The 25,861-nt window shown below is 43.4% G+C and overlaps 2 protein-coding genes across 7 annotated transcripts in view; one reads left to right on the top strand and one right to left on the bottom strand.

Annotated features, from left to right (window-relative positions):
* Nucleotides 1–9,927, top strand: part of DNAH7 (dynein axonemal heavy chain 7) — a 227,691-nt gene extending 217,764 nt beyond the window's left edge. The window contains exons 58-64 of the mRNA XM_034786290.1: nt 1,369–1,554; nt 2,350–2,487; nt 4,030–4,260; nt 6,755–6,907; nt 7,731–7,908; nt 9,038–9,141; nt 9,591–9,927. Of these exons, the coding sequence (XP_034642181.1) occupies nt 1,369–1,554; nt 2,350–2,487; nt 4,030–4,260; nt 6,755–6,907; nt 7,731–7,908; nt 9,038–9,141; nt 9,591–9,797 (1,197 nt within the window). The 3' untranslated portion in view covers nt 9,798–9,927. The remainder of the gene's footprint in view (nt 1–1,368; nt 1,555–2,349; nt 2,488–4,029; nt 4,261–6,754; nt 6,908–7,730; nt 7,909–9,037; nt 9,142–9,590) is intronic.
* A 74-nt stretch (nt 9,928–10,001) lies between these two features.
* Nucleotides 10,002–25,861, bottom strand: part of SLC39A10 (solute carrier family 39 member 10) — a 134,262-nt gene continuing 118,402 nt past the window's right edge. For all 6 annotated transcript variants that reach the window (XM_034786289.1, XM_034786285.1, XM_034786283.1 and 3 more), the window contains 2 exons: nt 18,391–18,581; nt 10,002–13,228 (listed from right to left, as the gene is read on the bottom strand). In XM_034786289.1, the coding sequence (XP_034642180.1) occupies nt 13,070–13,228; nt 18,391–18,581 (350 nt within the window). In that variant the 3' untranslated portion in view covers nt 10,002–13,069. The remainder of the gene's footprint in view (nt 13,229–18,390; nt 18,582–25,861) is intronic.

Raw genomic sequence — 25,861 nt, 5'->3', positions numbered from 1 at the left:
AACAAAGAAACTTCTTGTGAGGGGATGGTGTGAAAGTAAACATCATGAAGGTTGAGGGCTACAGACCAATTCTCAGACGCTAACAACAGTAATCTTGCTGTAGAGTTACCATCCTGAATTTCTGTGGTTTCACAGTAGTGGTTAGAAATATGAGATCTAATGTTGATCTCCATTCTACATATTTTTTTGAACCAGAAAATACTTGGAATAAAATCCCATTCCGCTGTGCCAGACTGGAACTTGTTTATGGCCCCTATGTATAGAAGGCAGATGTTTTTAAACTTCTATATGGCACTTTGTGTTTAGTTAAATAAAGTTGGCTGTTGTTAAAATTAGCCCAAATGACTATCTCGGTCAGCTTCTACCTTGGCAGTTAAAAAGCACGTGGCTATAACGGGATGATGGACTTGACTTGTGACACTGTGATGAAAAAAGTATGGATGAATCGCTGAAAAGGTTGAGTTAGTTTGCATAGCTAAAAAGTTTGCAAAAGGCTATGATCACTCTTGCGTATATGTTAGTTTCATATGTATTATAAATGAAACTCTTGAGTTTTCTTATTCCTATAGGAGAATGAAGTTGGGTGACTCAGTGTTTTGATTGCTGAACCTTGAATGAGTCCCAGATACTGACCACAGTGAACATCTATCTGACTAGTTGGCTGTAAATGTTTTGAAGTGAAATGCATTCATTGATTTCAGGTTATTCTCAGTAGGCTTGAGTCTATTTAAATTTCCAACCTCACATAAGACACATTTTGACCAAAAGTGAAAGTGTACAGAAAGCTGTGACTTGAAATAACAATAAGAAATCAAGAAATTCTTTTGCACACATGCCCCCCCACAGCTTCTCCCTGCCCCCCCAGTAATCGTCGATTTAATATCCAAGTGTAAAAGCATAAGGAAGAGAAAAATGTGTACCAAAAAAAAAACAAAAAAAAAAACCCTCTGTATCAAACTCTAGCAGGATCAAGTTCCAAATTACTAATAGATGAAGATTTTAATTGCATCACTTGGGCTACTCTTACTATGCGGTACAGAAAGGGGCGATACCAGTGGATACTGGGTGGATACTGACAAAGCCTAGTTATAACAGCTTATGTTACCCAATAATGGTTGGGTATAAAGATAAGTACATAGGCCAAATTCTGCCTTTGAATAATATCAGTTGCATACAGTGGGGAGCAGAATTTGGCCTAGTGGCTGAGAAAGGGGGGATTTTGGTGGAGAAGCCTAAAATATCAACCACAGAATAATATTTAAAGTGAGAATTTTGTATATTTTTCAGATAAATTCCAAAAGCTCAAGTATAGCTGTGCTGACAAATGTTAAGCAGCTATTCAGGCAGACCCTTGGTTTTATGTTTCAGGAGCTGCCATATGATGCCTTACGGTATATGACTGGAGAATGCAATTATGGTGGCAGAGTTACTGATGATTGGGATCGGCGCACGCTCCGTAGCATTTTGAACAAATTCTACAATTCTGAAATTGTTATGGATTTAGAATACAAGTTTGATAACAGTGGTCTTTATTTTGCCCCACCTGAAGGAGACGTAAGTATTTTAAAATAAATGAACTGAACCATAACCCAAAGTGAACACTTAATGCACAGCAGCAGAGGCCACATGGATCGTTAAGGCATGGCAAGCTAGTGCACAGTGAAGTCACACCCCCGCCTCACACATTCTCTTCCCCCCCCAACCCCCCCCCACACACACGCCCACACACACACACTCTTTGCCGTGAACTAAATGTAGCCAAGCACTTCTTAATATCATAGTTTCCACTTCTGGAAAATACAGTCTGCAATATAACTCAAGGGTGTTGTAGCTAATTGTGATATTTCTAAGGTGCTTATTACTGTGATATCTGAACACTGAATTCATAAGAATTAAAGATACCTTTTTTAAGGTATTTATATGGCTAGTGGGATTTTTTTCTGAGCGTGTTAGGTACCCGATGCTTTTGAAAAATTCCACTAGGTGCTGAAATATCTCAAAAAAGCTGGGCCTTAGTTCAAGTTTGGTGTTTTAGAAGTGTTCGTGTAAACAGGACAGAGAGAAAATCCGGCCACTACCTCAGAGAGAAATTAATTAGAATAAAATTGTGCTCTAAAATTAATACCCATTGCATTTGGTAAATCTGGCACTAGATGATCCATTTGCTTAGGATGACCGGACAGCAAGAAGGAGATACTGCTTGTTTTGTTGTTGTTGTTGTTTTTTTTAAAACTGTACTGATCACATTAGGGGCCTTTAGGGGTGTTGTCTTTGAGCTGCAACTGGCATAGACTGGAGTGCCTGTTTGATCTCTGACCCTTTTTAACCTCCTGTCAATGATCTTTTAAGTACCAAAGCTACATCGACTACACAAAGACCCTTCCATTGAATCCTTCCCCTGAGATTTTTGGGATGAATGCTAATGCTGATATTACCAAAGATCAGTCAGAAACTCAGATGCTCTTTGATAACATTCTTCTTACTCAGGTATGTAAATGACCTTTATGTCAATTAGTCAGTACATTAAAGATACTGCTTATCTACTGTACACGTTACTTAAGTTTACTGTTCAGCTATACTGTATTTAAAAGTGTTCCAGGAAGTTTCATATCATTTTGCCGTGTCCCCACTGTGATTACAAAACTCACTGTTCTACTGGTGCTTCATTCTGTGGAAGATATTCAGTTAATTCTGTGTAACATCAATTCACAAAATTATGAAACAAGATTATTTCTTTGAAATTCAAAGGATTGAAGGAGAACACTCAGAGCACTAACTGAGCTGAGCATTCCTAACTATTGTTCTTGGTATTGCTAATGTAATGATAAATCACCTAACACTCATTATTAAAGCTGTAGGTTATTTTCATTTTGTTCATATAGGAGGAGATGAGTTACTAATTTGGGCCCCAATCTTTCATAGACTTAAGCATATGCATGGCTTTACGCACAGGACGATAGCTGTTGCTACTTTTGAGGCATCAAAGAGCTACTGAAGTTCTCGTGAAGACACTGTCATTTAATAGGATGTTTTTCAATCTGTCAATAGCCTTTGCTTGCCAGAAGCTGGGATTAAGCGACAGGACTGGCTCACTTGATGATTACCTGTTCTGTTCATTCCCTGGCGTTGGCCACTGTCGGAACACAGGACACTGGGCTCGATGGACCTTTGGTCTGACCCAGTGTGGCTGCTCTTACGTTCATTTGTCATCATCCTAAATTTTATAATGTGTACAGTCTGGGGAGGAATTGAAATGAAAATATTTTTAAAGGGTTCTGTTCTGACTACCCACATGTGTTGTGCTCTGTTCTATGTGAACTGTAGAAATCTGGCATGGCCTCACACTTATACAGTTTCCTTACTTTTAGTGCATATAAAACTCTTCATGTTTACATCAGCAAGTCCCGTGTTTATCCACAAAACATTTGCAGTATGTGCCTTTATCAGCAGTGTAAGGTTCCTTCAGTGCCCTGCCAATGTGTTATATGACAAACTGGAGTGGATCACCCATTGGGTGAGAGGCTCAGTCTGTTCTCATTGAAGTCACTGGGCGTGTTGTCTTGAATGGGAGCAAGATCTGCCTTTTAATCTCCTTGCCCAGTCACTTCTTGACCTCTCTAGGCTTGATCCTTCATGACTATCAACAATGCTGGGTGAGAGATGTGATGTTAGAGTTTGTGATCAGCCAAATTCTAGAGTAATTTCAAACACACCAAAAATACTGAATGAAAACACACTTTGCCACTGCTATAGCAGGAGTAGGTCATCAGAATGGTCATTGCCTAAACGTACGTCGGGTTCCTTACCTTCAAAAGGCTTAGGCCACTCGCTGAAGCTGTCACATATACGACATTTACAATTGGGGGAATCTCCAGTTTGGGCATTGCGCTGCGTGATTGTTTCATCCCAAGACTGTTTTTGGAGCAATAAGAATATTTTTAACAATACTGATTTAATTTTTATTTCTGTGTTTAAATATTTACTGGTCTGTACCAGGAGAGTTCATGTTTAACCTTCGGCTGTTTATAGTCTCGAGCCACAGGCGCTGGTGCAAAATCAACAGATGAAATTGTTAATGAAGTGGCAGGTGACATCCTGAGCAAACTTCCCTCAAACTTCAGCATTGAGGCTGCAATGAGGAGATATCCGACCACCTACACGCAGAGTATGAACACTGTACTTGTCCAAGAGATGGGGCGCTTTAACAAGTTACTGCAGACAATAAGAGACTCCTGTATTAACATCCAGAAAGCAATCAAGGTGCGCTGCAACAAACCTTAAAAAAGCAGATTAGTAGGGGGCTAAAGCCTGTGAACTGTTGAGCCATCAACTTCAGTTGCATTTAATGGCACTCTGCAGAATTGAGCCATTTGTCTGATGTACTATGGCAGTTCCTATAGTATCAGCTATTCAACAATCCAGGTTCCAAATGGCTGTAATACAATTGTCCATATGTCTATATGTACATCGGAAGCGGGAAATAGTGTCCTTCATAGGGCAGAGAAGCCATACTTGCCTTCTGCGTTAGCAGGTTATAGCTCCAGGGTAATTTTTTTAATGGTCCTAAGCAACTTAGGACACTAAGTCCTATTTTCAGAAAAGCTGTAGGTGCTTAACTTCCACTTCAGCAAAGTCCACCTAAGATTTAGGTGACGCTGAGATCCTCAGAACCCCTGCTCAGCTGCTGCCTAACCATGGAGGACCATAAAATCCCCAAGTGTTTGAGTTTTCACTGTTACTGTCTCCTAGATGCCTCAGGCTAGGTGGCTAGACACCTATTTCATACTTAAGCCCCACAGGATGTGCAAATGAGACGTTGTCTGGCCTACAGGGCCCAAACCAGTAGGCAGTCTCAGATGCACAACCTCACACAGAATGGAAGGGGAAGGTTCCTTTATAACTTTTAAGCCAGTGGTTTAGGGTACACAACTGGGATGTGCAAGACCCAGATTGGATTCCCTGTTTGAAGAGATTTGAATTTTGGTTTCTCACCTCTCATGTGAGTGCCCTAATCAAAGTGTCTCTCCTGTTTCAGCGGTTTCATGGTGTATTAATAGTAAAACGTGTGGCGGCAGAGAGAAAGCGAGACGGGTGCTCTAAGTCCAGTCTCACCCGTGAACCCATTCCTGGAGTTAGGTGCCTAAACTGAGGCAGCTGCCCTAACCGCTAAAAGCCAGACCGTGTTTGCAAAAACAAGGGACATCACCCCCCGATTAAAGCATAGTGGTTAGGGTACTCACCTGGGATGTGGGAGATTTGTATGCAAAGCCCTGCTCTACCTGCCTTGGAGCAGGGGCTTGTACTCATCTCTTCCTCCCAGGTGCTTGGGTGGTTGTCTCTGAATCCCTCCTGTGCAATGGCTCACCCACATCACTGCCCTAACCACTACGTACACCTCTACCCTGATATAACACGAATTCGGATATAACATGGTAAAGCAGTGCTCTGGCAGGGCGGGGCTGCGCGCTCCAGTGGCTCAAAGCAAGGGCTTCAGCTTGTGCAAGAGCTCTGAGCAGCTTATCAGCTGTAGAGCGGCATCAGCACTTAGGGGCTTTGTGCCCGTCTACGAGCAGAAACATGGGCCTAAGGAACTTTGGGCAGGTAAGTGGTTAGGCAGCAGCCGTTCTGACAATCTCAGTGACACCTTTGACTATCTGGCCCAAAGTTACTTTTGAAAATAGGATTTTAGGTTCCAAAGTCACTTAGATGCTTTTGACCATTTTATCCGTTTCGCCCAGTCACTATGAAGTCACTGCAGACACCCATAGGGAAAGCCAAAGGGTTTGGGAAGAGTGACAGCTTGTCTAAAAACAATATTTAGTGAATGTGGCAAGAAAAATGAAAGTGAGCTTTGGATGCAACAGCAATTGGCCTTGTTGCTGAGGAAGACTGAGGCGCCTCACACAAGCTGCTGAGTGCACTGACCTCAACTGAGAGTTGAGAGTGCTCAGCCCTGCCTCAACTTGGGCCCTTAGCCGTAGTAACGTTCAGCTATAGCAGCGTCCCTTTTCAAACCTTCTTTTAGCTAGGCGACCAGTCAGCGGGGCCAGGATAAATGTGTGTCAAATAATGAAAGGCGAGGCGGTGATGCAGCGGGGACTTGGAGTCACATACTACCAGGTCAGGCAGGCACTGAAAGGATGTTAAAGTGAATAAAAAGGAAATTCTTAGTCACACACATAGGTGTGGCAGTTTCAGAAAAGGCAGGAACATTGATATTGGTAAGGAGAACATCCAGAATAACGATAGTAAGGCTTGCCAAAACCACTAGAGCTTTGGAAGGGATAGAAACCCTCACATTTCAGGACTGTAGTGGTGGGGAGGAAGAATCTTTCCTTACAGACTTTTTATTCTATGAGGGTATCGTCAGGGCCGGCTCCAGGGTTTTGGCCGCCCCAAGCAGCCAAAAAAAAGCCACGATCTGTGGTGGCAATTCAGCGGGAGGTCCTTTGCTCTCAGCGAATACCTGGACGTGCCGCCCCTCTCCAGAGCGGCCGCCCCAAGCACCTGCTTGCCAAGCTGGTGCCTGGAGCCAGCCCTGGGCATCGTGAACCTCTCTCTGAAACCTCTGATACTGGCCCCTGGTCTGATGCAGTATGGCAATTCCTATGTTTTTAAGTTCCCTCAGTCTGGCGTGGCTAAAACTTGGATTATAGCTATTGGAATAAGAGCACAGGTGTTTTTATTACTGTTTTGGGGTGTGGACTGAGCAGACAAGGCAGGGTAACTGTTTCCTTCCCCACATCTGCTTTAGGGACTGGTGGTGATGTCCTCTGAACTAGAAGAAGTGGTAAGCAGCATCTTGAAAGGCAGAATTCCAGGAATGTGGATGAATAAATCTTACCCAAGCCTCAAACCACTTGGCAGCTATGTGAATGACTTTCTTACCAGATTAAAGTTCTTACAGGTGAGCACACATTGATTATGCAACTCTGGCCTGATTTTTCTCTTGGTCTCAGGTGACACCATAAGAGAATGGAAACACACATGTGTTTTGCACAATGAATGTATAAAGAGTTTAGTTTGCATAGGGTTGTGCACAGCAGTGTGCTCATCAGTGCATATAATAAACCACTAAACTTCGTTATGTAGCATACACCTCATTAAGATTGCTGCTGTCTATTAAAACTCCCGCATGACAGATGGGCAATGTTGGTGCTCACTGTGGATTCTCTAAAGGCCTCTTATCTGCCAACTGTTACTGGCACACACAACGGTGCGGTGTTCAGTGAAGTTTAATAAACAGTATTACATTTATTAAAGCATAAGACAAAAATACTGTTGATGGGCCTTTCCATTGAATTTCTGAAGTTGGGTATTAGAGAGTGAGCATTAAAATGATTTCCTAACAGGCCAGATACTGTACTTACAGTAAATTGCTTGGGAATTTGATGGCTGAGGGGAGTAGCCACAAACTATGGAGTCTTTTCCCTCTAGGTTGCTGGTTCACATAAAGTCTGACTAAAATGTTATCAGGTTGCTATGATGATGTGATCTCAGTCAGTTCTAAACTGATGCTCACATTAAAAGCTACTTGAGGAACAGGACTGTCCTTTTTCAGTAGCTACTGGCATTTTGGAGAACATGGTCGATAAAACAGTGTTTTTGTTGGCTGTCTAAAATACCAGTGGCTTCTGCAAAAAGACGATATGTCTTTTAATACTATTCTAAATTATTTTTTGCCTCCTAATGATTTCAAGGTACATTTTTTCTCTCTTTTTCTGCTGTAGCTATGGTATGAAAATGGAACTCCACCAGTCTTTTGGCTTTCAGGATTTTTCTTCACTCAAGCCTTCTTAACTGGTGCCCAGCAGAACTATGCCAGAAAATACACCATTCCAATTGACCTACTAGGGTTTGACTATGAAGTGCTGGAAGACAAGGAATACAAAAATGCTCCTGAAGATGGTAAACAAACAAGCTTTATTAGCCACCTACACTGATGTACATGTAGGAAGTGTTATTCAGGGGTTACAGGTAGATACATTCCTGGCATTAACAGGCATTAAGCACTTAATGCACAGAATCCTGGAAAATATAGGCCACAGTGTGATTCACTAATGTCACTAAAGGAGGCTTGCGCATTAAAGGCATAAAAATGACAACATTCAACAAAATACCTTTTGAATAATCCTAGTAGAACACCACAAATTAAGTATCAACAAGACCATTCAGACTACCTAGTGTCTGGTCAGTAACCTCCTGAAGCAGGATTGTTCCATACACTGTTATCTGGGGCAGATCCTCAGTGGAGCTATGACAATTACACCAGCTGAGGATCTGGTCAAGTGCTTTACCCAGTATCTACCACTTGCCTTAAGACACTTTTCCACCATCTAACATATTTCAAGTGATATTTAGCCTGAATTTTCCTGTTCTTCATTTCACCCTATTACTTTAGTTCTATGCCCCAGTATTTAGAACATTTCACTAACCCAGCTGTGGGTCACGACCCTGTTTTAAGGGGGTTGCCAGGGCTGGCTTAGACTTGCTGAGGCCCAGGGCTGAAGCTATAGCCCGGGGTGGTGAGGCTTAGGTTACAGGCCCCCTGCCTGCCTTGAGTTTTATTTTTGAGTAGCTATTAACTGCCAGCCAACATTAAGAGAGGTGAATACAATATCGTTACTAAGAAGTACCTACATTAAGTGAACATGAAGAATTGGGGACCGAAAAGACCGTACCCAACTGAAGCGCCAAATTACTTTGCACTACAGCCACAGCCCTTGACCATCCCTCCTTGTAATCAGGGATTACGAGGAAGGAGGCATAAAAGTCAGCCCCATCCCTACTAAGGACTCCAACATAGCAGGGCTACCCCCATCAGAGGACATGGGGGGTCTCAACTTCTTTTGTACCACCTGAGGGGTACTGGGTCAAAAAACTGGCACATGGATTTCTGTATTATTCAGTTGCACTATAGCCTCATGCATGATCTAAACAGTGTATGATTAGAAAAGCTGATCTAATTTCACACAGACTTCTAGTACATTTGGTTTATGTGCCCAAACATCTTTTTAAAACTTTCTGCTTAATTTAGGGGTCTACATTCGAGGATTGTTCCTGGATGGAGCTCGCTGGGACAGAAAAACTAAGAAGCTAGCAGAATCTTATCCGAAAATCCTCTATGATACAGTACCTGTGGTCAGTATGACAGTCTAGCATGGCAGACTTAGCTTCGAACAATAATGTTCTAAAGGAGTACAAACAAAAACAAACAAAAACATTTTTTCTAAGTAAAAACTTTTGCCATCAGAGCTACCTTAGTCATGGTCTCCACATGGCTGTGTGGTAACCAATGTGAAGTAGCAACTTGTATATTTTTTTTTACATATATTGAACTGAAAATATTTTGAGCAGCAGATCAGGCAATTTGTATGCAACAGAGCACTGAGCATCCACAATTCATAATGAAGTCAAGGGGAGGACTTTTTGCAGGGAGGGGAAGGAGCACTCAGCACTTTTCTGGATTATGCACAAGTTACTGGTGAACTATAGTGGGTCTAGGAAGTATTTAGTGAGTTGTGTTCACATTTAAAGTCTTACAGACTTTACCCAGAAAGGTAAAGAGTTTATTCTGTACTTTATCATAGATGTGGTTAAAGCCTTGCAAGAGGTCAGACATTTCACAACGACCAAGTTACGTTGCTCCAGTGTACAAGACAAGTGAGAGAAGAGGAACCCTCTCCACTACCGGACATTCTACCAACTTTGTGATAGCAATGATTCTTCCTTCGGATAAACCAGAACAACACTGGATTGGACGGGGTGTGGCACTATTATGCCAGCTTAATTCCTAAATTTAGCATGGACATTTATAGATGCTTATTTTTGAGATGAATCATTTGTGTAAGATGCATTTCAATTTTTAAATACTACTGTTTAGTGAAATCAAAATATTTAAACAAATCCATTACACTTCTGCCTTTCAAGAGATTTTAAAAAATACTAAAATATAAAATAAAGCTGTGTAATAAAAAACTTTATAAAAACCAACCAGTATGTTTGCTCCTTGAATAATTTTATTTTCTGAAGCTCCTTATAAATAAGGAACATACATAAAATGAACACAACACTGCTGACAATGAACCAAACAGCATTTGATCATTCCCAGCTTTATAAAAATTATTTAAATGATTTAGTTATAACAAAAAAAGATTTATAGCTCAGCAAGTATCTTGTAGGACCATAATCACATTTTTAAACTATAAACCGTAATGGAAAAAATTCACACTGCATCTAGCTACTATAGTATTTTCTAAGCATAATCACTGCTGATTGAGTGCAATGTGATCTACATCAAAATTCATATGGGATGTCACACAGTGACAGCATTGTAATATACAAGTAACATTTATGCCCTCCAACGAATACATGTTAAATGAGACTGTATTCAAGCAGAATGGAATGTTGAAGCCAAGTATACTGAAATTCAGATTGTCTGTAACTTGACATAAAACTACATTGAATTGGTTTGAAATTAACACTGGTGGAAACCTACAGAAGAAGCCACAGCTGTTATATTGCTCTTCACAATCACAATAAATAGTAGCAAACAAGGAAACAAATTCCATTCTTAGTGGAAAATGCAACACCTAATGTTTTAATATGACCCTGTTTTTCCAAGTGGGAAAAAGGTCTTCTAGAAAGTTAGTACCTCAGTACCATTTTCAAACATGAATTGGGCACTTAGCCCCCTCGATACCTTTGAGGATCTGGGCCTAACTCCCATTGATTTCAATAGGAGTTAGGCACCTAAGTATCTTTGAGTATCTGGACCTCCGTCTCATTGAAATTCAGTGGCACTTATGCTCCTAAGGCCTGGTCTTCACCTAAAACTTAGCTCGACCTAGCTACTTTGGGTCAGGGGTGTGAAATAAGAGATGTAGTTAGACTGATCTAAGCACTGGTATAGACGCTGCTAGACTGACCGAAGAATTCTGCTGGTGACCTAACCACTGCCTCTTGATTTACTAGTGAAAGAAAAACCATCGCTGTAGCAAGCGTCTACAGAACAGCAGTGCAGCTGTGCCACTGTAGTGTAGACATACCTTTATACTCCTAAGTCGTTTAGTTGCTTTTGAAAATTTTACCTAGCATTTGTTACAAAAATCCACTCTAAACATTAAATGAGATGATGTCTGTGCTAATTAGGGTCTGATCTAGACTTTTTATGTGCAAAATTCTAACTGACTTCAGTGTGTTTTGTGCACCAAGGACTGCAGAATTGGACCCTTGACTTTGATTGCTTCACTTTTATAGAATGGACACTTAATACTGTATATGCAAGTTTCTTGATACTCGCAGGAGCCAACTTATACCTTTAAAATGTACAGACTGTTCCTGGGGGGAAGGAAGTGGCCAAGAAAAAGGGACAACTATATTGATAAACTGAAGGGTTAAAAGTAAAGAGGAACAGGAATTAATTTTAAACCAGAATGACGATACTGACTGGCTCGTTAAGATGTTAAACCAGTGCAGTTTTAGCAGGACACTGATGCTAAGCAGACTGAAACAAAACTTGACAGTGTGCAGCAAAATACAGCTTACCTGGCATACATAAAAACGAAAACTAGAACAGCAAGTTAAAAAAAGACCACCACCATGCTTAGGATTGGTCCTAGATTATCAAATCAGACTGCAGAATTCACAGGGCTTGTACATCGCACAAATTCACAATTTTAATAGGACAGGGGGGGAGAAAAGAAACTAATTCACATCTGGCAATACAAGCATCTCGGCAGTAAGCAAAGATAAACTGATTCCAGCAGGTTAAGGATTTTGATGGTTCACCCTATCCTCCCAACTCACACGTACCGGTAATTTAATGACAGCTGCATTTATATACCCTAGATACCTAAGATATAACAATTAAAAATTATTAACTCCTTTATGCTGGAAGTGGGACTCTTCTAGCACACAGTCTATTGCCTGCAATGGCTGGTGCTATAAACTCTGATGCCAAGGCATGGAAGTAATACATTCAGACCTGATATTACAGCATTATAAATGACCCACCAGTACTACATATACAGGGCATTATTTTTATAATCTTTGTATCTGGGTTCAGTACATTGGATTTCAGAAGATATTACTGTAAAAAGGAGAAAAAATTTGAATCCCAAAATAAATTGAACTGTTAAAACTGAGAAATTCCATTATGGATCCTTTGTTAGAGGTGCATTTGCACAAACTCACAGCCACAATTCATCAGTAGTTTAGGTTGTAAGTGGCACCCAATGTTTAGTTTCTCAAGCAAAGACTCAGGAATAGCCCATTAACCTTCTGACATCAGGGACTTCCCCAAGTTAATACTAACGCTACTTCATTTTCCTACCAATAGCAAGGAGCTAACATCAAATAAATCTTAATCAGGAAAACTGATTCTCAATGGAATATAGCTCTTCGCAGCCGATTACACAGACCTGTGCATATTGCAACAGTCTGCCTCCTTAAACACGAACTTTAGAATGATGAAATGCAGTTTAATGTGTACCAAGGTGTTTTAAACAGATTTTTTTTTAAGTTCAAAAAAAGCACAGTTTTTCCAGTCAGGTGCTAAGTGTAGCATTTAATTGTCTTAGGGTAACATCCACCATTGTGCAGAGGGCTAGCATGAGGTATACGTGGCATGTAAGCCTTATGTGGGAATTACACAGCACATAGACTTTGTGCAGGCCCATTGCAGAGGAATGGATTTCACCTTTAATGTTTTGTGGATTGTGTTTAACTGTAATGTGAAAAGACATTTCCTGAACAGACTAGGTCTTTCGCTGCCTGCTGATTTGTAAACAGTTGCACAATGCTTCATGTGCAGCACACACAACGTTGTCTTTTCATATGCAACATTTCCTACTTAAGTTCTGTCACTTGAATTTGGAAGGTGCAGTATGAGCACCATGTCTTATTTTAGTTAGCAAGCAGCAAAAGTTAATCTATGTGGAAACAAATAGACTGTACTTGTGTAGTAGTGCAAGCCACTGCCTTTTCTCTGAGCAATGTGCATACAGTACAACAGTGCAGACTCAAAGCCATACAGTAACGTCGTAACCACAGCAATTTCTGGAAATGGTCAAAACTGGATGTCAAACACAATTTTATCTTCATACAGTGCAATCACCAGCATGATAGCAAATCCAAGGAGCAAGCCTAAATTCTGGAGAATGAATTGCCCCACTGGACAATATCCATGTTCTTCATTATCACCATCTCCATGAAGCATTTCTGGAAGCTGAAAAAGGAAACATTTTACAATAGTTTACAAATATTGTGATGGAAGTGAAGTAACTGTCTAGTTCACAACAAGACACTTAGTAATAGCAATACCGAGATTCAGTTAGAAAAATTATCAACTACCGTGCAGCTGGAGTAGCAGCATGCTTAGAGGTAGTCAATAAAACACCACCTGATCTTGACCTTATAAAACCATTGTCACCAACCCATTATATACTTTTCAAAAAGAAACTAGTAGGCTACAGCAGTGGTCTCCAAAGTGGGGTGCGCAAGAGGATCCTTGGGGGTGCGCGGCAGGAGGAGCGCTTCTTTTTTTCTTTGGGTGTGAATTGCTTTGGCAAAAATGGTAGAGCCGGGGCGGCAGGGGGTGCGTGCTCAAAATTTTTTTACTGATAGGGGTGCGCAATCAAAAAAGTTTGGAGACCACTGGGCTACAGCAACCTCCTTTGGGTATTCAAATGCAGTTTTTTGGCCACTGTGTTGCTTGCTTATTTTGAATGTAAGCTCCTCAGGGCATGTCTACCCAAACTCTTACTGTGTGGCAAGCTAGGACGTACGTGCAGTGTGCCGCACACTGACTGTCCGTATGGACGTGCTGATGTGCACTAAATTTTCCCTAGTGTGCATTAATGTATTGTGGTTTGAAACACCCCAGCTTGCTGCACCCTGGGTAGACATATCCTTAGGATAGGAAACACGCCTACTTCCTTTGAGCTTTGTTCTTTTGAGTTAAGTTAAATAATTCTATTCAAGAAAACACACACACACACACTCACTCTGAGGTAAACACCTCTATCACAAGGGAAGTGTAAAAATGCTTTGTATATTGCTCCAGTAATTAAACTACTATAAATACATTCTTGATATTATACTGATTGAGCTAATTCTGCCATTTTTTGCCATACTGCATGTTTATTGGTAGGAAAGATAAGCTTTTCCCCTTACAAGTTCTCAGAAAATCCCATAATCTAATTTTATTAGTGCATCCAAAGCTCTGTTACTCAAGCTTAACAGCCATGTATGACTAATTACTATTTTATATTACATATATTTATCAATACCTCTAAAGTATAAAAGTAATAGGAAACAACATGTAATTGTGTCAATTCAAGAGAAATTCCACATAAGCAATTACAAAAAAGGGGATTTTCTTGACATGCCTCATTAGAGATAAAGGCCAAACAGTACTGAACGCCTGTAGCTAAAAGAATCATGAACTTAACATTGGAAGCTCGGAAATTAAAAGGGACACTTTCTAGTACAACCACCATGTGTATAAACAACAGAAATATTTTTTAAAAAATGCTATTTCAAATCCCTACACAAGAAGAGCATGAGGAAAAATAAATGTAATTCTTTCCTTCATCCAAGGAACTCCTAACCTCAAGAAGAGACTTCATACATAATGCAGGAGAAAAATACAATAAAGGAATTGTCTTCTAACTAGAAGACTTAAGTAATCCACAGAGAAATCAAGTTTGCTGATCCAGAATTCCGATTTATAAATTCTGTATGATGACAGGCATCGCTTTTCTGTGTATTGGTTATTCTTAATACCTGAATACACCGCAAGTATCAGGAAAGAATGTGACAAGTTGTCAAGCCTGTGGCCTCTAACAGGACATGCATATTGCCCACCCGTCTTAATCAACTGTCTGCTAGTAGCAGACTGCACAAGGTCACTTTAAAAAGCATCAAGACCTTACATTTCTTTAAAAAAAAAACAAAAAAAAACACTTTATGGACCAATATGTTTATTAATTAGTTCTGAAGTAGGCTAGGCGGGTCGCCGCTCCAGGCCAATGGGGGCTGCGGGAAGGGCGGCAGCACACCCCTCGGCCCACACCGCTTCCCGCAGCCCCCATTGGCCTGGAGCAGCAAACCGGGGCCAGTGGGAGATGCGATCGGCCGAACCTGGGGACTCGGCAGATAAACAAACCGGCCCGGCCCGCCAGGGGCTTTCCCTGAACAAGTGGTAGACCGGCTTTGAGAACCACTGTTCAAGAGTATGTCTACGCTGCAGCTGGTGCGCAAGATGTCAACCTTGTTGGGATATGTAAGGGTTAAGTAAAGACCTGGGAAACCACTGGTGTGCTGACATGGTATTAGGGAGTAGAAGCACGGGCCGTTTCTATGTTTGATAAATAAAATGCCATCCTTTTCCCTTCCCTTCTGCTTGCTAGGGATAGATAAGCATTGCAGCTGCATAAGGAATGTGGTTGTCTAAAGAATACCCTCCCTTCTTTTTCCAGCTACATAAACGAGCTTGGGGTCATGGCCCCTTCCTCCCTTTCCTGTGAACTGCTGATTAAGGGAACTTGTGGCTGCAATTACTACAAAGAAATGTATTTTTAAGGCTAAAAGGTCTGTAGAATATGCTTAATGCTATAAATAGAGGCGGGGATAATTATATCGAGTATATGGGGATTCATATTACTAAATAAGGGTTTTGGGGGTGTTGTATTAAATGTGGGTATTTACATATTAACTTAGATAAAAGCGTGTGATGTGTAACTCGGGGCTTACTTGACAACTGGGTCGAGGGGAACAAATACCGCAATAAAGAAGCCCGTTTACTTAATCTGCATCTGGGTCCTCCTGCTTCTTCTTTTCATCTTTAATAAAACGGTGTGATTTTTCACACACTACTTCTACCAGACTGTTTTGGGCATTCTTCTGAGTAGATCCTGGCATGTCTTGCAATCTAGATGTGATGGAGCAGATAGCACTACAGCCTCATCAGGGGAAGATGAAGAAGTGGCAGCTGGAGCAAGTTCGGAAGGGTGGTGATGTTTCTCAGTGGTCTGAAGTTATAGTGGTGGAGCAGGAAACTCCTGAGGTTATTGACTGGGTTGAACTCTCAGACTCTACAAGGGAGTCCACTCTTACCCTGGAGTGGATAGAGGAGATGGGTCTTCTAAAGTGAAGAGGGCCCTAGGAGCTTAGCAGGACCAGGAATGAGGGCCACAGGCATGTTGTCTACAAAACGTGTGTGTGTATATACACACCAGGTAAAACACCAGGCCTTATAATGTCTGTGCCTGTTTTGATTGTACATGCACCCTTGGACTCCCCATCAGAGAAGAGACTCTCCCTGCTCTTGTTTGAGACTGATGAAGAGAATGTATAGTCCTGCTGCAGAAGTGGAGCAGACCTAGTAGGAGTCCCTAAGCTTTGTTTAGGGACCTCCCTTATCAGTGCTGTACATACAATCTGTGCCAATAGCCTGCCAGAGCTTGGTATTCTAACTGCTGAAGGTAGTAAAGGACACTCAGGAAATTCAGACACCATCAAATCCCTCAGTACCACGAAGCTCAGTGTTGATGACGGCCAGTACTGATGAAAATAAATTAGAAATCTTCAGGGCTGGAGTAGACAGTGTCAATGACAATGATACTGATGAAGCTGGTGAAGCTGATACAGAAAGCACTGTTGTTGAACTCCTTAAAAACAATACTGCAGCATCGGTGCAGGTGAATGCGATGGGCTGTTTTTACATCAGTACCGACATATGGGTACTAGGGTGCCATGGGAAACCATATTCAAGCCTTGAGCAACCCTTAAGACAAGGCTAAGCTAGGCTCTCTCTGCCCTTTTTTCTTAGAAAGTCCTATTCAGTGATCTATTCTTTGGAAGAGCAATGATGAGGCCCCACCCACTCTCAGACAAGGATTTGGGAACAGAAACCTCTGTGGACTAAGATGAAGTGGCTGGAGCCTGGGAACTAGTAGTGACCAGGGCACTCTTGGAAGAAGACTGCTCAGATCCGAGTCTGTCTTGTGTACTGGACCAGAAGCAGGTCTTAGATCTAGCCAGAGAAACAGTTTATGTCAGCGTCTCTGACTCTGAGTTTGTTTTGAAAATGAACATCAAATAGAACATTTGGCTAGTGAAGTGCCCTCACCTAAACAAAACGAACATTCTGAGTGACCAGCATTAAAAGATATATATATAGCCATCTTGCATAAGGGCCAATACTTAAAACAGGGGGATTTCTGTTCGACCATAGAGGATAAAGACCGGGTACCAGGTAACAAAGACAAAAAAATAAAAAGACAGAGACTAAAAAGGAAGCTTAACCAAAAATACAGAACCATCAAAATACGATACTACAGTCACTAACTATTCTGCTGCTCTAGAGTAAAGGACACTAATAGCAGTTCCATTTTTCAGCCATGTGCAATAATAAAGATCTGAGGGATGGTTGTCCTTGCTCCACCCTTTTGTGCTCTTGAAGGAGGGGTGCGAGGGCACTTAGGGTGCCTGCATGGGCTAAAAGACTCCACACCAAGAGTGGAACACACATCAATCATCACTGAAGTTAAGATTTTGTCATGATTATTTTAAGTAAAAGTCAGGGACAGGTCGTAATAATATTAAAAAAAAATTAACGGAAGCCGGTGGCCTGTCTCTGACTTTTACTAAAAATGGAAGGGGGGAGAGGGAGACATGACAGGGGATGACTGAAGCCCGAGGGGTGCATGTGAGAGAATGACCCTGCTGCGTGGGGGGAGGAAGGGGAAAGAGCACCCGCTGCCCGTGCGGCTGACAGCTCCAGCCCCACTGGAGGTCCACGGAATCTCTGACTTCCGTGACATAAGCTTAGCCTTAATCATCACTTGAAGAAGCAACGTTTGTTAAATTTGACATTTGTCAAGAATTAACCTGCTAGCTATCAAAGCAGCATATTTACCAACAACCTTTTCTAAACATCCAAACGGATCTGTTTGGGACCAAATACATGCAGTTTTAGGATTGACCTCCACTTAAAATCAATCATGGACTGCCTTAGAGTATCCAAACATATCCTCACCCAGCAGCAAAAATCAAAAGATAGGCTAGAAGGATGACTTTGTCACTGGGAGAGCAGCAAGTGGCATTAAACAAGTTTTTATATCTTAACATGCAACCCTGAGAGTGAAGGGATTTGGTCAGATGAAAACCCAAATAGGTGGGACACTGCAAAACACTGGAGGTTTTCCCCATGAATTTACTATACTATATTTTTAAGAGATAGCAAGGTATGAATGGCTGTCTAGATATTTGCCTGTAGGTGTGCTTTATTTTGTGCAATACAAAAAAATAAGTTACACTGTCGGGTTATTTAAAGTCACAGATTTCATACATGCAGAATAAGGTAATGCGAAACGATAATCTTACCATATCTACCAATGCGACATAAAGGAACATGCCTGCGGTGACTGCAAAGATCCATAAAGTGATGTTATTGGCATATTGTCCAACAGCTGTGCCTATCAGCATCCCTACGTAAGCCATCATAGCAGACAGGAGGTTGTACACAATGGCTTGCTTTACTGTCATACCTGCTTTAAGCAGCACGGCAAAATCACCTGAAATTGAAATAGAATAATGAAAGTTTTTAATTGTCATGATCCCACAAGAGACTAAATAGATGCATCTGCCCTCAGTTATATTATCTAGTCTATCTAAGGAATTACTAAAGTGCCTATCGCTGTGGCAAACATACTGGAGGCTTTTTTTTAAGGGGAAAAGGGGCAACAGTGTATGACTACATAGCCCACAATACATATCACTTCCTTGATTAAAATTTAGTTTCAAAGGCAATCATGACTCATACTAGCTGATGAGGGGCATTAACAGAGCTCTGAAAGGATCCCAATCCAGCCCTCCCAACTACAGTGCAGTTATGGTTAATCAGATCTGTATGTACAAAAAGAGAGTTCAGAGAGTGGGGTAATGGCTTTTTAATGAAAAATGCAGGTTCATTCTTGACCAGTCCCTCAGATCTTATTAGCGTTCTTCTCATCTTGACAGATTCTACTTTGCATGTGCATAAGAATGATAAACAGGCATTAGTGCCAGAAGGGAGCTACAGCATATGAAGTTGGAAGCACTGGGGAAGGGAAGAGAATGACGGTCAAACAGATTTTCAGAAGAAAGCAAGATTACACAAATCCACACTGATTTATACATTACTGGCTTGAGATATGTTACATTAACCTTGTATCCTATTGTGATGTCAGTATTAAGTATTTGGTACACTATGATTATTTCCAACACTAATATAGGTGTAGAGAGATGGGAGTTTGTACCTCCTTTTGTTGGTTTATTTTAAAGCTAGTTTTAGTAGAAATCACCTGTGTCCAAAGATGCAGGACAATAGAATTTCCAGTGCAGTGGACTTGACCCAAGTTCTATTTCAACAGTTCTGTTTCTGTCAAACATATTATTTGTGAATTCTGGGGTGAAAAGTGACACTGATGCACCCCATGAGAACAGAAGACTTCATGTCCGATGTAATGCAATATTTGGGATTACTCACAGTGATCTAAAACTGAACGTAAGTAGCAAGCATCTCCCACTGACAATTTAATCAGAGTTGACAGTCAGATGAAAAAAAAAAAAATGGTTACCTACCTCCCGTAACTGTTGTTCTTCAGGATGTGTTACTCATGTCCATTCTATTCTAGGTGTGCACACACCCATGTGTGCGGTTGCTAGAGATTTTTGCATTAGTAGGATCCGTAGGGTCAGCAATGGCACCCCCTTGAGTGCCGCATTCATGCGCCGGTATATCAGGTGCTGCCAACCCTACGCCCTCATTTTCTTCTTGCCAGCAACTCCAAAAGAGGGGCAGGAAGAACAACAGTTAGGAGAGGTAGGTAACCGTTGTTTCTTCTTCAAGTACTTGCTCATGTCGATTCCATTCTAGGTGACTCACAAGCAGTGTCCATGGAGGTGGGCTCGGAGTTCATGGTCTTGCAGCATTGCCCTGCCAAAGCCAGCATTGTCCTGGGCCTGCTGGGTCAGTGCATAATGGGACTTAAACGTGTGGACCCATGACCAGGTAGCAGCTCTACAGATCTCTTGGATCGGCACCTGAACCAAGAAGGCTGCTGCTTGCGCTCTAGTCGGGTGCACTTTGACTATCGGCGGTGGAGGCACATTCACCAGCTCGTAGCAATAACGGATACAGGCCGTGATCCAGGATGAAATCCTTTGAGCGGACACTGGGCGACCTTTCATCCTGTCTGCCACTGTAACGAACAGCTGCGTTGATTTACAGAACAGCCGTGTCCTGTTGATATAGAAGGCCAGTGCCCTCCGGGCGTCCAGGGCATGTAACCTGTGCTCCTCTTCAGATTTATGAGGCTTTGGAAAGACGAGTAAGAAAATGTGCTGGTTGGTATCAATCTGGGAAACTACCTTGGGCAGGAACGCAAGATGCAGCCGTAACTGGATCTTATCTTTGTAGAACACCGTGTAGGGTGGTTCTGACGTAAATGCCCTGATCTCAGATGCTTTGCGGGTGGATATAACCACCACCAGGAACACAACCTTCCAGGAGAGGAGAGCAGGAAAACAGAGATTCGAAGGGAGCCCCATGAGTCTCCACAGCATGAGAGTCAAATCCCAGGGAGGGACAGGATCCCGGATGTGAGGATAAAGATGCTCCAGACCTTTCAAGAACCGGGTCATCATGTCATGAGCGACGACCGACCTGCCTTGGAACAGAGGGTGAAAAGCCTCAAGAGCAGCTAGGTGGACCCTAAGCGACGACAGGGAGAAGTTCTCAACTTTAAGGTGCAGAAGATAATCCAGGATCACTGGCAGCAAGTCCTATGTGGCCCGGACGTGTTGATGCGAAGCCCAGCACGTGAATCTTTTCCACTTTGCATGGTAAGTCGCTCTGGTTGAAGACTTTCTGCTACCCAGCAAAACCTGTTGCATCCGGATCGAGCATTCCCGCTCTTCCGCGTTCAGCCACGCAGCAGCCATGCTGTCAAGTGCAACGCCTCCAGGTTCAGGAGACTGCTGTGGCCCTGGGACAGCAGGTCCAGCCAGAGAGGGAGTCACAGCTGCGTGGCTACCGAAAGGTCCAGCAGAGTGCCGAATCAGTGCCGGCAAGACCATTCAGGGGCTATCAGGATAATCTTTGCGTTGTCCTGTTTAATCTTCACGAGGATTCTCTGGATCAATGACACCGGTCGGAAGATATACATCAGGGCTCCTGACCATGGAAGCAGGAAAGCATCTGACAGGGAACCCCCATCCATCCCCCGGAGCAAACAGAATACGTGGCATTTCCTGTTCTGGCGGGATGTGAACAAGTCCACCTGGGGAGTCTCCTACTTTCGGAAGATCATACTGGCCACCTCCAGATGGAGCAACCACTCATGGTGAGATGAGAAGGTCCTGCTGAGGCGATCTGTTAGCACAGCGTTTCTCAAACTGGGTTCTGTGGACCCCGGGGGGTCGCCGAGAGTATTCCAGGGGGTCCGCGGGCCTCGCTGATCAACTCCCTCCTTCCCCCCAGCACTAAAAATCCAGTGGTGCAGCGGGACTAAGGCAGGCTCCCTGCATGCCTTGGCTCCGCGCCGCTCCCAGAAGCAGCTGGCATGTACCTGTGCGCCAGCTCTTCAGCTCCCATTGGCTGGGGGCCTTGCCTGTGGGCAGGGACAGCGCGCGGAGACCCCCTGCTCCCCCGCCTAGGAGCTGCTGCCAGAGGGATGTGCCGGTCGCTTGCAGGAGCCACCAGAGAAAAGCGCCGCCCGGCCAGAGCCTGCACCTCTCACTCCCTCCCGCACCCCAACCTCCTGCCCCAGCCCAGACCCTGCACTCCCTCCTGTATCCCAAACCCCTGCCACAGCCCAGAGCCCACACCCCTCACACCCTCCCAAGGAGATGGGGCAGGGGTGGAGTGGGGGCAGGGCCTGGGGCTGAGCAGGGAGGCTGGGGTAGGGGATCCCTGAAAATTTTTAAATCAAAATGAGGGTCCTTGGGTTGCTGAAGTTTGAGAACCGCTATGCTAGGACATTCTTGGTCCTGGACAGATGCGCTGCTACCAGATGAATGGCATGTTGCACACAGAAGTCCCAAAGGCTGAGAGCTTCTTGACAAAGGGCTGACTATCTGGCTCCATTGTGCTTGTTATGCAATACATCTTGGCGATACTGTCCGTGAGGACCTGCATCACCTTGCCCCTCATGTGGGGCAAGAACTGCCCGTAGCTCCCTGAAATTGATGCAATGGCCAGATCGTGCCACAGCCAGCAGCCTTGAGTGCTGAGCTCACCCAGCTTGGCTCCCCATCCCAGGTCCAAAGCATCAGAGACCAGGTTCCGCGACAGGGCTGGGGCCATAAAGGGAACACCCTCCAACGCTGACCGAGGGGTCAACCAACACTCCACGGACGACAGGATGTGATCTGGCACCCTGACTACCTGGTCTAGATCGTGTCTGTTGGGGGTGTAAATGGACAGCAGCCACGCTTGCAAAGGCCGGAGCTGGGCATGCATGATTGACCACATATGTATAGGCTGCCACATATCTTCCTGCCTGCGGTTGCTAGGCTCTGAGCCATTGTGAGCGGGTGGTTCTTCACATGGGAGATTAGGTCTGACATGGCCTGAAAAAGCATTTCTGGAAGGAAGGCTCTGGCTCGCGTGGAGTCGAGAACCGCCCCAATGAACTCTATGCACTGGTCTGGCCTTAAGGTGGGGTTTTTTCTCGTTTATCAACAGACCCAGGTCGCAGCAGGTGGAACGCACCAGATCGAGCTTCTCTGCACTTGTTCCGGAGACCTGCCCTTGATGAGCCAATTATTGAGATCTGGGATGACCTGGACCCCTCTGACGGCCACTGGTGGCATACATTTTGTGAAGACCCTTGGAGCCGATGAGAGGCCAATGGGGAATGCCATAAATTGGAAATGGCATTTGCCCACTAAAAAATGGAGGAAATGTCTGTGACCTTGGAATATGGAGATATGGAAATAGGCATCTTTCAAGTCGAGGGCACCATACCAGTCTTCCGGATCCAGGGAGGGAATGATGGAGACCATGCGAAATTTCAACTTTTTGAGAGACTTGCTGAGGTGTGGCAGGTCCCAAATGGGTCTGAGGCAGTCTTTTGCTTTTAGGATTAGGAAATAATGAGAGTAGAATTCTTTCCCTGTCGTGTCCCGAAGGACCTCCTCCACCACCCCCACGTGCAGGAGCTTCTCGACCTCTTGGATGAGGAGTTGCTCATGAGAAGTGTCCCTGAAGATGGATGGGAAGGAGGGAGGGATGGAAAGAGAAGTGGCCGAAAACGGCAGGGTGTAACCTTGAGACACTATGTCCAGCACCCAACAGTCTGAGGTGACTCGGGACCAGGCCGAGCGGAAGGGACAAAGATAGTTGAGGAAAGAGCAGGGTGGATCATGGGAGGTGATTGGGGCATCGCTCTCGACCGCACCTTCAAAATGAGTGCTTCTGACCCCTGGGGTGTTTTGCTGGGCTGGGCTGCGCAGGTGAGCTGGAGGAAGGGCAACGGTGGCTGAAACTAATGCCTCTGTCCCTTCTCCTTGCAGACCCTCTGCCAAGGCCTGGGTGGCAGCCGGAACAGCTTTCTCGCAGGCTGCAGTATGCGTGACCAGCGAGTGAAGGGTGGCCCTGGTGTCCTGTAGTCCATGAAGCATCACATCCGTCTGGTCCAAAAAGAGACCATTCCCATTCCCCCCTGCATGGAGGCCTGCATTTCTTGGGAGAGTCCGGTGCTGCCAGGAGCTGCACCTCATTACCACCGCCGACGCGACCACCCTGGCTGCCAAGTCCGCTGCGTCCCATGCCATCTGGAGCCACAGTGCCCTCCTCTGCCAGGGTGCCACATTCTTGGGCCAAACCCTGCGGGAGGGACTCCTTGAACTTATGGATGGAGTCCCATAAGTTACAATTGTTTCAGCCCAAGAGGGCTTGATGGTTTGCCACATGGAACTGCAAACTGGCCGTTGAATACATTTTTCTTCCAAACAGGTCCTGCAATCATTTGGCCTCTTTATTTTTGGGGGTCGAGCTGATATGCCCGTTTGTCTCTTTCATTGGCCACAGAAACCACCAGCGATCCTGGGGGAGGGTTGGTGTAAAGGTATTCAACCCCTTTGGCTGGGACAAAGTATTTCTTTTCGGCCTGTTTTGAGGTGGGAGGGATAGAGGACGGAGTTTGCCAGAGGGCCTTGGTAATTTTAAGGACGCCACTGTGAAAGTTAGTGTGACATCATAAAAGCTTTGAATACAGCTGGGTGGAACCCTTAAGGTATAGCTGTAAGTTTTCAGCATTTCAGTTTATAGAAAATGGTTCTTCAGCTAAGAGAACAGTTCTCACCTAGATTTTACTTAGAGCATCCAAAATTCCAACTTGCATTTGCCCCCTCTAAATTAGGTCTCATTTCTTCCAAAATGCCTTAAACCTAATCATCACCAACTTATCATCTGGCTGCAATCTGAAATTGAATGACTGAATGCTGATGTGACCCAACCAAAGAGAGTGACAGATGCTATACAATTTTGCCTTTATAGCTCCTCCAGAACTCCACCATACTATGCCTCCCCTGAGCATAACAAATGCAGAGCTGAAATGTGGGTAACTGTTATTTTAATGTTCCTTTCCATGTGTGACTCATCTTGTATTTCAAGATTTGAACTCTTTCCAATTACTTTAAAAGCTAAACATCTTTATTTTCTCTGTTTCGAGTTTGCTTTTATAAGCTTACTTTCCTTCTTCAGGATGCTGAACATATGATGATGCTAAAATTCTCATCTACTCAGCATATCAGTCATGCTGACTTTTATACTTTGTTATTAAAATTACTTTATCTCTTAAGTGCATCTTGAAGTAACAAACTGTGGTAGGATTATGTTATCTGAATAAGGTGAATGTTTTGTTTACAGACAATGAAAACAGGGAAATATACAATGTATTTCCTTGATTTAAAAGAAGATTTTATCTTGCATAGCACTAAAGTTTGTACAGGGAGCCTGGTAGAGAGAGCACTGAACTTGGACTCAGGAGATCTAGGTTTTCTTCCCAACTGTGGCACTGGTCTGCTGGGCGACCTAGGGAAAGTCACTTTCCCTTCCTGTGTTTCAGTTTCGCCATATGTAAAACAGAGAAAAAAGCTTTGAGATCTGCTGATGAAAAGCACTATAACACATCTAGGTATTATTATGATTCTTCATTTGGCTCAATCTTTTGGCTTTAGAGAAATAGGAGACTGACAGAATCATTATCTAGTCCATCTGGTGGAAGGTTTTACACTATGATGTGCATGCAGTTTTGGATACAGTAAGATAGTTTCAAAGCGATTGATCTACCGACTACTTTCCTGCTGACGGCAGCTACAAGTCTGCAACCTACCGTGCTCGGTGACTTGTGTTTTCAACACAAATCTCATCCATACCTCTAGATCATCTTGTTTTTCCAAGAGACAGATTCACAGCTAATCTGTTAATTCCATGAATTCCCCCCCCCCCCTGAATATTTTACCCACTAGGTAACAGATTTCTACCAGGTAGCTATCATATCCCAAATGCTTATGAACACGGTAGTCCTATCTGCTTTGTATTTCTAGCCACTGACTTATTGTTGAGTGGTAACAGAGATATCATTCAGGATTGGGGACCTCATTGTTCTACGTGTTGTACAAACAGACACACACACACACACACACAGTCCCTGCCTGAAAGAATTTACAAGCCACACAGAAAAGTGACAGAAAGTGTGGTGGGGCAGGGATTCAAGCTATATATCTAAACACACACAATATTTTAACATATTTTTAATACGGAAAGTAAATCTGACTGTCATCTGCCTGAAGCCATTTTTAGTTG

Source organism: Trachemys scripta, chromosome 11 (genome assembly GCF_013100865.1).
Source record: "Trachemys scripta elegans isolate TJP31775 chromosome 11, CAS_Tse_1.0, whole genome shotgun sequence".
Taxonomy (NCBI): Eukaryota; Metazoa; Chordata; order Testudines; family Emydidae; genus Trachemys; species Trachemys scripta.
Note: the sequence above shows the minus strand (reverse complement) of the source record. Positions and strands in the feature narration are given on the sequence as shown.